Raw genomic sequence first — 15,437 nt, forward strand, 5'->3', positions numbered from 1 at the left:
TGACCCGTGGCATTTATCTATGTAGATTTGTGTACAGGTTGCAATCTGTCAGTATTGCAACAGCATCTCACTGGTAAAGACATTCCAAAATGAGGAGCTCCCATGTTGGGAGTCAAAGAAGTTTTATCACAGTTCCTGGACTAAAAGAGCATAAAGAGTAACACCTTTTCTAATAAAAAAAAAAGGCTGTTTAAATTAGTCTGAAATTGCATCGGGTCAATATGACCCAAAACATAACAGATGTACCTAAATTATAAACATAATAGGAGAGTGTCTGTCTTAAAAAAAGTGTTTCAGTACAACTGAATTCACGTTTTGCAGTGTGATCCTTATAAAACGTAAACACATTCGCATGGTAATTGTGTATTATTTGCCTATGGGTACCAATGTTTTTGCTAACTTAACTGTGATTTACCACGGTTACCTGAAGCTTTACCATGGTTACGCATTGCTTTTACAATGGTGCCACCATAAACCTTTATAAGCGGAGATTTAGAGTAGGATCACTGTAATACACCATGCTTCCACAAAAGCAACCGAGGGTTTTAACAAGCGCTGCCTTGTCGTCAACATTAGTTTCAAAGGTGTGCTAAACCAACACAAAGCCAACCTCTGTATTTGAACAGAGCGACTGTACGCGTGTTGCTATAATGAGGTTATGTTTTGTCTGCATCTCTCTCTGGTAACTCATTTGTCATCTGTCGATTGAAATCTCTTATTTCGAATAGAATTCATCTTGCCTTGAAACGAAGCAAATTCCTAAAAAAACACACATACACAAAATCAATCAATCTTTATTTTATATAGCGCCTTTCATAGTGGACCACAATCACAAAGCGCAAAATGATGACCTGTTTGGCTATATCCCTGTCTATTGTTGGAGTTGCAATTTGATTGTGTGTGTGTGTGTGTGTGTGTGTGTGTGTGTGTATGTGTGTGTGTGTGTGTGTGTGTGTGTTGAAAAATACATTAGATTAAAATGTTCAAGAAAAAAAAAGCTTAAATTGGAGCGATGGTGTCATATGCTGCATAATACAAATCGGACCGTGTTGATTGCGTTTATTTTCGCGGTGCATTTTTGAGTGTCCTCAAGATTTAACGAGCACGCTTACAAAGGTTTATGATTTGACGAAAACATAATTCTGATGGGACCTCATTATCATACAGCTGAATGGTTATCTAACCCCCCCCCCCCCCCCCCCCCCCCCCCCCCCCTTTTCCTTTTTTTTCCTTTTTTTTCAATAATAAAAAACCCACATGAAAGGTTCCTCTGTGCTTGGCTTTAACGAGGGGTGCGCGAACCAACAATAGAGGAACATAGCAACCATTTATTTAGACGAGCTTTATAGGTACACGTCAGACTGAGCCAGGCAGCCAGCACCACGAGCACTATAAAGCACAATAAAAATCGAGTAAAGTTTACTTTGAATGCGAAATAGATTTCCAATAGCAGCAATCTGTTCTTTGCTAAAACTCACATCTGTTTTAAAATTGATGTGCCCTATCACTAGAGAACGTGTCATTTTGATTCTGATTTTCGTTTTTATTTTATAATAATAAACTGTATAGTTTCATTGGCAAAAAGAAAACGCATTAAATTTAACAGTAATAATTTTTTTTTGTTGAAAATAAATATATATATATATATATATTATATATAGATATTATCATATATATATATATATATATATATATATATATATATATATATATATATATATATATATGTTAGTTTTAAAAGAAAAGTGGAAAAAAGAATCCAGCATCTAATTAAAATTTAACATACAAAAAAAAAAAAAAAATACAATTAATCTGAACAATTTTATATTTTCCCTTTTATAGTGCAGCAAGAAATATGATATTGTCAAATATCCACAGATTATTTCATCTTAATTTCATCGGTGTCATTCGAGGTCAGATCATTAATCTTAAAGCTTTTATGCATAGCCAAAATAACAATTTTATATTCAACTCTACTTAATAAATAAGATTCTCTAAAGACGCATTTTACAAACAAAGCAATAGGGCGTATATAAATAAAATATAATAAATACAAATAAAAAGTGCCTCCCTATGTGTTGTAAATAGATCAACAGATGCTCCTCTTGTTAATACTCAGGCGTTCTCCTCTGGCGGTGGACAGAATAGCAGCAGGGCATTAATTCGGATATGAGTGCTGTTGGCAATTTGTAGTAGTACAGGGGAAAAAATTAAGATGGGGCGGTGTTTCAGATTCAATCGAGGTGATTGACAGTTTACATAATGAGAAGCAAGGGCACAAGGCAACTATATAAACAGAGTAAAGAGAGAGACGTTCTCCATTTAGTAATTGTAAGACCAGCGGACAGGTTGCAAATCCAAACCCTTTAATACAGACGCAACTCCTTAATCCTAAACAAAACAACCTTAGCCCAACTGGAGTATACACACATATGCAAGGTGGAGTCGATTAAGAAACGAAAGGTACCTTACTTTGGATACTGATTTTGATATATCTTCAACCTGTACCACTGGGATCACTGGAATTTCTATAGAAATTGCGCGCTTTGGATTTGGAGCACTTGGAGGAAAAGAGGATCTGATCGGCTGGTCAGACTACTGGGAATATTGAAAGAGTGTTTCGTTTTGTTTTGTTTTTTTGTCATAATATCCCCGCCAGTACTTGGATTAGGTGTGCTTTTAAGAAAGAGGAAAAGGGCTGCATTCAAAGGAAAATAGCTGCCTTGGAGAAGTGGAAAGAATGGCAGCTTGCTTCATTTTGAGCATCGCACTCGTTTTAACATTTTTTACGCAGGTAATTCAAATGTTTTTAGTGTTTGCAAGGGTGGTGAAAAAAAGCGAAGATATCTTTATTTCTTAATGTTTTTAATGTAATTTTTATTCGATTTTGTATTGTTTTTGTTGTTGTTGTCAAGGTGTCGGGATCGGGGGTATTCGAGTTGAAGGTTCACGAGTTTTTGAATGCAAATCGTTTGCTGGCTAATGGGAATTCGTGCAAACCCGACTGCAGGACTTTCTTTCGGGTTTGTCTGAAGCACTATCAGTCGGTTGTATTACCAGGTGACTGTATCTTCGGCAGCGTTGTTACCCCGGTGCTGGGAAGCAATTCATTCCAGGTCATCGATGCAGACAGTTCAAGCAGCCCTATAAGAATGTCCTTCGACTTCAGATGGCCGGTAAGGCAATGGGAACTGACACCGAAACCGCGCTTATACGAAGAGACAGAGTGAATGCATATGTGCAGTTTATTTCTATTTATTCGTGTATTAAATGGAAATGAAATGCTTAAAAGGCAAAAACAAGTGCAAAGATACCACAATTATTAACAATGTTGCGTCTAATATTAATAATCTATGTGATAGTATACCTTGCGTTTGTGCTATGCTTTCAAGTGTGTAGCCTACTAAACATGCCCGAGTAAAAGCAATGGAGTATTAATTCGCTTTTGTATGCAATCACATTTCAAAGACCATGCGTTGTTATCTTACTAGTATATGTTTTTTCTCGCCTGTTGATGATTGTGCTGTATGTTTAACTGCCATTTTCTTGTCTTATTTTCCGTTTGGTCTTAGGGGTCGTTTTCTTTAATCATTGAATCCTGGTATGCTGCCTTTGATGACCTACCTGTAGGTGAGCGCAACAAACCTCTTCACCGCAAGGGGGAGAATGTTCCCCACAAATAGAAGTGTTGTGCGAAGAAATAGAGTAATATTTGTGTATGCTTTTACAATGTGTATTATATACAAAAACACGTTATTTTATTCTTTGTTTTAGTATACCATTATTTCAAGGCTTGTTTTTGTCTGCCTTACGTGCTACAATAGAACTTCAGTTCATTCAAATTTCCTTCTTTCTTAATTTCAAACACAATTGCACTTCCTTTGGTTTATTTTTGGCGTGGGAAAGTGAGCTGTTCTTTGGTGAGAATATGTCAACCTTGCCAAACGCTTCTGACCGCCTTTTCCTATATTTTACACCTTTTTTTCTGTTCCGCCCTTTGGAAAAGGAATAATGGGTTTTGGATGTTTTGCTGACATAAAGGAAGAGGACATTTCAGTCGCAGTAGAGTTTTATTGAAAGAACTGCTGTGGGGGAAAAAAAAAAAACAAAAAAAAAAAACTTTAAAACGACATACTGAAATCTGAGTACCATACTTAGTTGCGTTTTAGTTTCCCAAACTCAAGTCATTATGTTGTTTTACATAACCCTTTTCTGTAACAAAATAAAAACTATTATTATTATTATTATTATTTATTATTATTATTATTATTATTATTATTATTATTATTATTAGTTGTAATAATATTATTTTATGTAATTGACGTTTTATTATCCCCGTTTTCTAATTTCAGACACAACCAACCCTGACTTATTGATTAGCTTTTTTGCGATCCAAAGAAATTTGGCTGTAGGGGAGGAGTGGTCTCAGGATGAGCAGACTGGCAAGCAGACGGAGCTAAGGTATTCTTACCGGGTCATCTGCAATGAAAATTACTACGGCGAAAGTTGTTCCAAAAAATGCACGCCCAGGAACGACCTTTTTGGCCACTACATCTGCGACACTGATGGGCAATTATCCTGCCTCCCCGGCTGGAAGGGAGAATACTGCCAAGAACGTAAGCAACAAGAGAAAATCATCTTCTGGCCTAAAGTATTTTTGGTTTTGCTTTTAAATTCTTAATTAGACAATTAGACAGTGACCGACTGAAATAACAAGAGCTTATTGAAGGAGGATTCATAACGAAAACTCTGTTTATATATTTAGAGACACATATATATATATATATATATATATATATATATATATATATATATATATATATATATATATATATATATATATATATATATAATATATATATATAAACACACTGGTCGACAGCTGTCCGGGTTTGAAGTGTCCTAGTTGATTTTAGCCCTCCAAGTCACTGTCTGACTGCTGCTAATCCCGAACGGAGGCACCATAATCAAATGGAAACCAGGACATACACGTGCACCATTGACTCACACGAATGAAATGTGCGCGCTGGTGTGGTAAATCTAAATTGGTTAAAAAGAATTTGACTTAAAAGTATCAATGTTTTTACTTGACAAGAAAGGCTGCTTTGTTAAAACATTAAACACGCACACGCGCACACTAAACCCATTTTCAAATGCATCTCTAAAATGAACAGTGCATGGTGGAGCGCAGCATTTCTTCTGTTTCTTTTTGACCTAGTGCGCAGAAATCACAGCTTGGTAAATGTAGCTTTGGCACCATGTCTCACAGACACAGTCTGCTCGTTTTGTTTACTGCTATACACATGTGTGTTTGTTATCTCGTTGAATAACAATATACTGTTTTAGTTATCCCATTGTTTTTGTTAATTAAATCCTAATTAGCACGCAGGGCTTTTGAAATAGGCGCCAAGTAAAACCCCGAATTTGTGTTGCCACATTTTCTTTTTTTTTTTTTTTTTTTTTTTTTTAGTTGTGTTTTAATTTAAATTAGCAAGCGAGTGCTGGAGTAATCCCCCCTCCTTATAGAACGCGAGCAGTGTTACTTAATCCCAGGCCAGCGTTCTAATGGAGGAGCAGCACGCGCTCCGGTTAATCGCAGCATTATTATCCGCCACGCGCCTCTAAATTGCGGTCTCTATTGTTGAGCTATGAGCACGGCAGCTGCAAATGTGGTTCACACAGCCTCCAAACAACAATGGAGCAGCTGTCCGCTATTCAGAGCAAGCATCTGTTCCGGGCTAACCCAGCCGTTAAACACTGGTCTTGTAACCATGCAAAATCAATGTCACATACAACACAGCACAAACAGCAGCAAATTATCTGGCTTCTTCAGCGTAGCAGGCCAGCAGAACAGTTTGGGTTCAATTGCCCTTGAAAAAAGAGACATATTGTCTTGGTTAAAGAGGGGAATAACATGATAGTCGCTGTCCCAGAAGCTCAGCTGGTAAATACAGAATGCATGCAAGTTTTGTTCAATTTAACACAAGCAAGCCTATTTTGGATGTAATACATGTGTGGTTGAAAAAGGACAGCAGTTGGCTGAACTAATGTCATTGTATTCTCTTTTGAATTTCTAGCTATCTGTCTTGAGGGATGTAGCAAAAGCAATGGAAACTGTTCCAGCCCTGGAGAATGCGTGTAAGTGTGTTTTGTTAAACCTGCTAAATTCTTGTTTTTATTTGACTGCAAGCTAATTCAAGGCTGGTCAGTATGCTGTGGGACATGTATTTAAAGACCATCATTTTTCAAATTAAAAAAAATACAATACTCCCATGAGTGGTTAGACTGAATGCAAAAGTGTGAAATGAGAATAAAAAACGGTGAAGTTCTGTTGATGCCCAGGTGTGTAACGTTGGTTGGTTTCTTCTCTCAGGTGTCGGGCAGGCTGGCAGGGCCAGTTCTGTGACGAGTGTGTCCGTCATCCAGGCTGTAAGCATGGCACATGTCAGTCATCCTGGCAGTGTACCTGTGATGAAGGCTGGGGAGGACTGTTCTGTGACCAGGGTAAGTCTAGCCAACTTATTACATGTTCTATATGGTTATTTTTTGGGCAGGTTGACTATAGTGTGTAACACCCAGCCCTGGAGAGTTCATTACTACTGTGTTTTGAACACACTCGGTAACTTTGCAGTTCTACCACCCATATCACCTTGCCTAATATAAACTTTGAGTACTGGTATAAATATGTAAATGAAATGTATCATTTATTTACATGGTTATGCCAACGTAACCATTAAGATGTTCAATAAGGATTTTCGACAAGTTGTTGTGCATGTTGGTTGTAACATGTCATCACACATTTAAAACTTGAAATAAATTAGGATCGTGCAAATTGGGGTTGGATAAAACAGTAGCTGTCATTGTAGTTGTTTTATTATGGTTGTATTTACTGCCCTATTGTAAATAAAACCAGTTAATACCAGAATCTCAACTTTCAAGCAAATGAAAAGCCTGTTTAAAAAAAAAACACTTGGTACCGTAAATAAATTTACCTTGACTTTCTGTGTGTTACACCATTTATTACCCTTTCAGGTACAGAGCTTCAATTCGCCACCTGCAAATAAAAACAATGAAAGGTTGGAATAAAAGGATTTAATAGAAGTTTTTTTTTCTTCTCTCTTTTGTTTCCAGATCTTAACTACTGTACCCATCACAGGCCATGCTTGAATGGTGCTACTTGTATGAACACTGGCCAGGGCAGCTACACCTGCACCTGCAGACCGGGCTACACAGGTGTGAACTGTGAACTGGAGGTGAGCGAGTGTGACAGCAACCCTTGCAGGAACGGTGGGAGCTGCACGGTAAGAGACTGTCCTCCAGCAGATGTCTCAGCATAGAACAGCAGGGTTTTAGCTTATGATATAGCAAACTGTAAAATCTGGAAGCAGGTTTTCTGTCGCAGGGTGGAAGAAGTGTATACATAACATATTTTTAGAGCAATATGAAAGGGTACATAAGGACCTTTTTATTTTATTGCATTTTGGGTTTTTTTAATATATTTTGACCACTTTTTTAAACTTTGCATTCCCTGCCTGAAGACGGCTTCCCATGTACCCGCACGGACAGAACTACATTACAAAATGTAAAAAATAAAAAAATAAATAAATAAAACGATACACACAGCTTACTTAAACAGTCGTAGCAAAACATGGGAACATGTAATACAATAAAATAAAAATGTCCTTATGTACCATTTAAATAAGAGCTGGTGTATACAGTGAACATATGAGGTTGTTCAAAGTTGAGATGTTAATTCATTTAATTGAGGTAAATATTAAACAGTGTTCTCCTTTGTTCCCCTAGGATCTTGAAAATGGTTACAAATGTACTTGCCCTCAAGGGTTTGAGGGATCTCACTGTGAACACAGCTCCTTAACCTGTGCCGGTTCTCCTTGTTTTAACCACGGTATCTGCTCTGAAAAAGACCACGGAAGAAGCTATATTTGCAATTGCCCTCGTGGCTTCACTGGTTTAAACTGTGAGAAGAAAGAGGACAAGTGCACCAGCAACCCCTGTGCAAACGGTAGGCTCCCAATATCTCTACCTGGTTTATAGCACATGTTTGTACGTCATTTCCATCTCACATGCACTTAGCTCCAACCCAGAATGCAAGAAGGTTTCATCAGTTCATTGAGTCTGTGTAATTTCCACATCATCAGTGTACAATGTGCAATACAAACCATAATTTCGAATCACCAATGGGATTGAGTAAACGGTTTTAAGTAGATTGCTGGTCCTTACAGAGTGGGCTGAGTTTTTATTATCTGCCAGACAATGACTAGGTTAACTATTTCATGTGTAAATGAATCCCCTCAATCTAGATTAATAGTTTGAGTAACTAGGGAGTGTGTAAATGTGTACACTGTGGGGTTTTACATAATATTTGTAAGTGTAAATGTTATTTTTTTATGGCATGTGACCTTCCCACAGCCCCTTTAAAAGCGGAATGGTTTTCACACGTTTCTTGTTTGTTTTCGTTTTTAAGGTGGACAGTGTGTTGACCTTGGCCACAGCAGGAATTGTCGTTGCCGCCCTGGGTTCACCGGCCAGCGGTGTGAGATCAACATCAACGAGTGTGCGAGTAAACCCTGCAGCAACGGAGGCACTTGCATTGACCACATCAATGACTACACATGCAGGTGTGCCCCTGGCTATGGTGGCAGAAACTGTGAGATCAAGACAAGAGACGAATGTGCTTCCGACACATGTAGCAATGGGGGGACCTGTCTGAGTAGCGCCTATGGCAGCAGCTTTTATTGCAATTGTCCAATCGGCTTCACAGGTAACCGCTGTGAATTGTACACTGTGTCTGTGCCCGACTCCAGAGATCAGACCTTTCCCTGGGTGGCGATTTCATTGGCTGTGGGTCTGGTTGCCCTGCTAATGTTGCTCTGCATCATTGTGGTCGTCCTGAGGCACATACGGAGACAGAGGGACTTAGAGGAACAGGACTTGGAGACCATGAACAACTTGTCGGATTTCCAGAAAGACAACTTGATCCCAGCATCGCAGTTGAAAAACACCAACAAAAAAGTGGACCTGGAAGTGGACTGTGCAGTCGAAAAATTGAACTATAAACACAAAAACTATCACTTGGACTACAATTTAGTTAAAGACTTCAAAGACGATGTGTCACAAGAGGATAAATGTCATAATTGTGACAAATTGTGTCCGGAAGAAAAGATACCGTTAAGAATGCACAGGTAAGAATTGAGTTTCTGTGGTATGTTCGGCAGTTGCAGTAGCAATAGTATGCTTTTTATTTGAATTAGTTCTATTGTAGACTTATTTTTACTCCCAGTCTCTGGTGACTATGTTGGAGAGGAAAAGAGCGTCATTAATATTGTCTGAGAGAGGCTTGGTTGAGAAACACACCAGCATGTGTGTTTGACCTGGCCAGCCCTTGACAGACGCTAGGAAAGAACTTCTTCTCCTGTCTAGGGGTCGCTAGAGACCAGCAGGAATATGTGCCAACACTCAACCTGTTATCTAGGAACATACATAAAAGAACGGCACTGAGAGCCATTCTGGGTTTTACTGGGAGATTACTGGGACCCATCTCAGTCTTGTGGCTTGCCTAATTTGATGTTCGACAAAGTTCACAGCAAAACCTGAAAGAGCTCAATGCAATTATTTGCATCCCAGTTACGAGAAGATTGCTGATTGATTTACTTGAGCAGATTTAGTATTTATGAAAATGAAAATGTTTGGTATGTCTGTGTTTTGTAAAATGAAAACCCAGAGGGACCAATTTCTAAAGCTTTATTTATTTATTAATTAATTAATTTATTTATTTATTGTAACATTTTTATGACAACAGTGGCAACATTTTTATTTGCTTCAAAATCAGACCCTTTTCTGGTCAAATGTGACAATACCACATGATATCACAGGCAATGTCTAATGTTTTAACCAATGTCTTTAACAATTCAAATACAATTGAGGTGTTTGCTTTATGTCTCAAGTGGACTTCGGCTATTGTTTTGCAAGTGGTCTAAAGTTTCTTTGTGATCTGTGTCCCCAGTGAAAAGCCGGAGTGTAGGATATCAACGATATGCTCCCCAAGGGATTCCATGTACCAGTCTGTGTTTGTAATAGCAGAGGAGAGGAACGAGTGTGTCATAGCAACTGAGGTAAATTATTCCCACTTGATTTCTTGATTTGAATTACTGGATCCTATTCACAAAACTTCACTCACACTTTATATAGACTGTTCTGTTTTTAAAGTAAATTATGATTAATTAATAAGGTTTGGTTTGAGGTTAAAATCGTTTATGGTCTATTTCAAAAGATGGTTTGTTTGTTTGTTTTTAAACCCTACATTTACAAAACGTTATTTAGGTGTGATGTTTTGTGAACTAGTCATTTATTTATTGTTTTCCACATTGTTTTGTGTTTTATTTGAATATTATATATATATATATATTATATATATATATATATATATATATATATATATATATATATATATATATATATATATATATATTAGTTACTATTTTTCAAACAATAAGAATAAGTTGAATTTTTTGGTTCAATGTATTTTCTATTTGTGTTTTTAAGCAGCCTTCGATTTAATCAGTCCACATCCATAATTTATTCTAAACAGTTGTTTTCTTCAAACCAAAAACCAAACCACACATTTTGCATACTTATGTACAAAAACGTTTCAATGTTTGTTGAAAACTTGAAGTTTTTGAATTCTAGTGTTTTCTCTAACAGTCCCATACCAATAAAATGCTAAAAGTGGGCATTGGCATATCATATTTTTTTTTAAAGCATATATTTTCTGAAACTCACACATTCATAACAATATTCCATGGATTGAAATATAATGTAAAAGTAGTTTTCATTTACTTTTATAATAACAGTTTATTTTTCTCCCTACAGGTTTAAATCTAGTAAAACAGTAATACACCTCAAACGAAAAGGAGGAAATATCTTCTGCACTGTTTACAAAAAAGACACACTGAGACTGAGAATTATTTAAATGCAAATCGCTGCTCTTAAAAACTATTGAGAACTGGATAGAGCTAATGACTGATTGCTCCGGAAATGCAATATTACTTTTAATAAGTGTTAGAATGTATCTGCAACGTAGGGCTGAGGCATATCATGGACATTTTATATTGGGTCTGTATTCCCTAATGTACAAAAAAAAAAAAACCCTGTAGATTTGTGTAAAAATATAAGCAGGAGAAAAGGGTCCCTCTGAACTGTCCCACCTTGTCATAAAGAGACATCCAAGGAAAACAATGGAAGCTGGAAGCTTTGTGCTATGCAAGATCTAGGCAAAGGGTCGGTTTGGAAAGAAAGAAAAACCCTCGCGACAAGATGTGGAAGTTTTAAAATATTTCAGGAGAATGCCAGGGACTGGTGACGTCATACTCGTGAAATGTCATGATTTGAAACTCACTGAAGATTGTACGCAGTCCAAATCCCTAAGCCTTAAAATTGTTTCAAAAGACTTCATGATTTATTTTCCATGTTTTCTTGGATCCTTTGCACTACTGATGTTTGTAAATCAAAAGATTATATATATATATATATATATATATATATATATATATATATATATATATATATATATATAATTTTTTTGTTGTTGTTGGAAAAGGTGGGACTTCTGTCTGTACATCAAGCAGTGCCAGCACAGTTCCAGATGAGTAAATGCAATTCCTTTCTTAATAATATGCAACACTGCCCATATTAAAAGAACTGACTATCAAACCATGGACTGCCTATAATTAGTGTTGAAATTATGGAACCAATAATGTTATTTAAGATTGGTATTTCACTAGCTAATTTAATACAAATATGAAGCTCTGATCTTTCTATGTTTTATAAGATTATTTTGTATATAATGTATATTTATAAGAAAAACAAGGTCTGAAGTGTAAATGTTATTTCTTCATTTCTTCACACTGTTTTTAATTTGATGTCAACAAAAATTAGATTTTTTTTTTTTCTTTTTTTTTTTTTTTTTTTTTTTAAACAATGAATGCATTCCTGGTACACTGATGTTTGCTGGTTTCATTCATCTACTCCATGCTAGATGCTGCTTGTTAGTAACAACATTGGACTAGCTAGCAGTAAAATTAATATTTTTAGAGAAAGTAAATTAATTGCAATTGTAAAACGTGCACATTTTCTTTAAAGGAAAGAGGAAAACCTGCTCTTCCGAATTACAACCCTTGAACTGGGAAGTAAAATAAATGTACTTACCTGTGAGGTCCCAGACATCAAATCCAGGTGGCTGGAAAACCATTCTTAACATTGGATTACCCAGTTTGATCTTAAAACTAACAGTACAACAATATACATAAACTGCTTTGTTTTGCATATATAAAAGCTATACAAAAGAAAATTGTTTTCATCAAATGTCCATTCAATTTCAAAACGATTGGCTTGATTCCTAGAAATAATGCCTTACACACACACACTCTCTCTCTCTCTCTCTCTCTCTCTCTCTCTCTCTCTCTCTCTCTCTCTCTCTCTCTCTCTCTCTCTCTCTCTCTCTCTCTCTCTCTCTCTCTCTCTCTCTCTCTCTCTCTCAACTCCAGTTTACTGAGTACAAAATTAGCTTGAAATACTAATGCGTTACCCCGGCTACCGAAACCCTTAAGCTGGAATTCTGAAACAAAAACAAGCAAAGAACAGATGCTCCACGATCAGGCACAACACTGTGTTAAAAAACAACATATGCCTTCCTTCTTAGTGAGCACAAACTGGTGACCAGTGTCCAAATAACATAGCACACACATACACACACAAACTCACACGCTTTCATTAAGGGCAAAAGCTAAATCACTGTGAAACATTCTCCAGAACCTAACAAAGCAACGAATAACTCTCAAAAACAGATCTTCAACACAGGCACAGAGAGACTAGAAGCAGTACTTGGGCCTCTGTTTTTTTGTAAAAACAATCTTCATATTTCAATCTAAATGTTGTCCTTTTGATCCAAATAAAAATGTGGTTGGTAAAACACCTTGTGATATTGCATGATCCACAATATTATTCACAATTTAAAATTTGTTCTAAAATAATAATAAAAAAGACTTAAACTCTCGGAGAACAAAACTACATTTAAAAAGACAGTTACAGTAAGTGCGAGACTAGACATTAATCAAATCATTCTACACTATTTACTTTCCAGATTTTCACCTTGAAATATATACAACCTTGTTGCTATGTACAGTATAATCAATGGTGTCCCAGTTCCTTTGGAGGTTAGTGTATAAACTGTTTATATGTAAATATCAGAATGCACACTTTGGTAGACTGCATTGTCTGTATAAATATTAAACCTAAATCAGCATGCTGCATATACTGTATCTTCAAGTCAATTTAGCCTTTTCTGGGTCAGTTGTTTTTTTAAAGTCTACTGAGCTGGTAACAGACGCATGTTTACAATTCCAGACGCATTGCTGACAAAACAGCTTTTGCAGCAGTTCATTTTTCTGACTTTATGTTTTGTCTTGAATCTGAAGTAAAGCTGTAGCAACAAACTAGACAAACCTTTCGGCTAATGCTTTTACAAGTGTTGTATAGTAGAAAAAAAAAAAACTGAATCAATATTTTGTTTTATGTAACTTAAAAAGAAAATGATATGAATGTATATTTTTATTTATCCAAATAGATTGCTTGGTGTACCGGTACTGTGCAAAATCATGCATTAAAAAAGCATTGAAATAAAACCAGACATCATGATGAAAAAGGCTGACAACAGTGATAAGTTCCTTAAATGGACCAACAGCACATCTCCAGTTTAAGCCATTTAAACACACAAGTCTTTGGTAACTTGAGAAGGCATTTTCTTATGACGGTTTAGTTCAATTCAAACACGTTATATCATGTGTAATGCTTTATTTGGATCTGGACACTGTATACGGAAGCATTCATAACACCTTCATGAAGGTTACATAACACTATAATTACGTGTGTAATCCTTCAGAATAAATTTGACTACCAACATAATATGATGTCATAAAACATTTTTACTAATGTAAAGTACTATGTCAAAGTGCACTATATTGTAAATTAGTAAATTATTTAAACATATAATTTTTGCAACATTATTGTTACGTGATGTTATGACAACACACTTGACAACAATATTATGAATACCTATTGTGCCAGTGATTATGAAGGAATATGCACATAGTGTTATGTAACCTTTATGAAGTTATGGGTATGCTGAGTTCAATGCAGTACAGGGTTAAGTTTCTACATGCTTGAAGCATTGTTGTAAGCCACACACAAGAGTACAGTATGTTAGAGACCTAAAATATTTGCTTATAATCCATCTGAAACATGATGTTCACTTCATTCTCAACGCCAGTGTTTGGAATTACTGTAAGTGCATCCATTGATAAGGAATGCACTACAACAACATCTAGTTTGTCTTTAAATGATTTCCTCTGATATTCCAGCCAAAGCATTTGTTATCACTGCAATCAGTCATCTGCTAAAACCTTTGAGTTGCAACCTGCTATAACCATCCTCTTCTCCCCAACACCCCCACGTGTGTTTTCCCATCTAGAACCTTCTCTGGGCTCTAGGTTTCACTCAAATAGCCACGCATTTTCATTGTGTTGTAATCACAGCTTCCTGTTTGTTACCAAGTGACATCATTTCCGCTTTCCTGTCTGATTAAAGCCCAGAACAGACTGACTAAATGTTTTTCTCACGCATCACTTTTTAAGGAAAGGCCACTACAGTAAATGCTTTTGTTTTCTCAGGAAAATCACCTCACCAGGGTTCCTGCACAATAACATTTGTATCAAAATCTGTGTTATGGTGCCACCACTAAACTAACAGTAGGAAAAAGACTCTCAGGAAAGGTTGTGTTGTATTGTAGGCCACCATGAAATTGACAGAACCAAAACTAGTACTAGGTAAGTAATTTGGCGCCAAGAGCCAAATTCAGCAGCCATGCTCTCTATTTTTTTACATTTTTTTATTGTGTTTATTTTTGAACAGTTTATACTGTATGGGGGGGCTGTTCACTTTCACTTTAAGAAAAACATAATATGAGGCCTTTGATTATGAAAAAAGTAAGCTGGAAACTAAGTTAATTTTAGCAGCATTTAGCGAACTAAGGTAATTTTTGCAAACTTTTCTTCAGTTTTTTATATGGTTAGGTAATGCATGATTCAAGATTGAGCTAATAGTTCAATTTTATAAGGTAGACCTGTTTAATATCTTTATAATGCACCCTTTCAAAAAGGATGAAACATTGTATTTGACAGCCAGTCCTGCGTCAAATCCTGTCTGTCTTTGAACTGCTGTGCATAAAAATGGATTAGACCCGCAGGACCCCCTTTGATATTGGCAGATGCCCGTTTGAGAGTAAAAGAAGCAGAAGATGGCATTATTTATGTACACTTCTACACCCAGACGACAACAACACACAACATATACACAGACATAAT

At 36.3% G+C, this 15,437-nt stretch overlaps 1 protein-coding gene across 1 annotated transcript; it reads left to right on the forward strand.

The window, feature by feature from the left end:
* Positions 1 to 2,040: 2,040 nt before the first annotated feature.
* LOC121324574 (delta-like protein 4) lies at positions 2,041 to 11,983 on the forward strand. The gene is made up of 11 exons (XM_041266625.1): positions 2,041 to 2,794; positions 2,916 to 3,176; positions 3,573 to 3,630; positions 4,353 to 4,616; positions 6,078 to 6,138; positions 6,374 to 6,504; positions 7,132 to 7,301; positions 7,804 to 8,023; positions 8,486 to 9,203; positions 10,025 to 10,133; positions 10,891 to 11,983. Exons 1-11 carry the CDS (start codon positions 2,741 to 2,743, stop codon positions 10,894 to 10,896), a joined length of 2,052 nt encoding a protein of 683 aa, XP_041122559.1. The 5' UTR covers positions 2,041 to 2,740; the 3' UTR covers positions 10,897 to 11,983.
* The last annotated feature ends 3,454 nt before the right edge of the window (positions 11,984 to 15,437 follow it).

This window comes from Polyodon spathula, chromosome 12 (genome assembly GCF_017654505.1).
Source record: "Polyodon spathula isolate WHYD16114869_AA chromosome 12, ASM1765450v1, whole genome shotgun sequence".
NCBI classification, from domain to species: domain Eukaryota; kingdom Metazoa; phylum Chordata; class Actinopteri; order Acipenseriformes; family Polyodontidae; genus Polyodon; species Polyodon spathula.

Bases quoted from the DNA above. Each gene is read 5' to 3' on its own strand.
- LOC121324574 (XM_041266625.1), top strand. From the start codon at position 2,741: ATGGCAGCTTGCTTCATTTTGAGCATCGCACTCGTTTTAACATTTTTT. The intron at 6,139-6,373 runs GTAAGTGTGTTT...TTCTTCTCTCAG, and splicing joins TCCAGCCCTGGAGAATGCGT to GTGTCGGGCAGGCTGGCAGG. The intron at 7,302-7,803 runs GTAAGAGACTGT...TTGTTCCCCTAG, and splicing joins GGAACGGTGGGAGCTGCACG to GATCTTGAAAATGGTTACAA.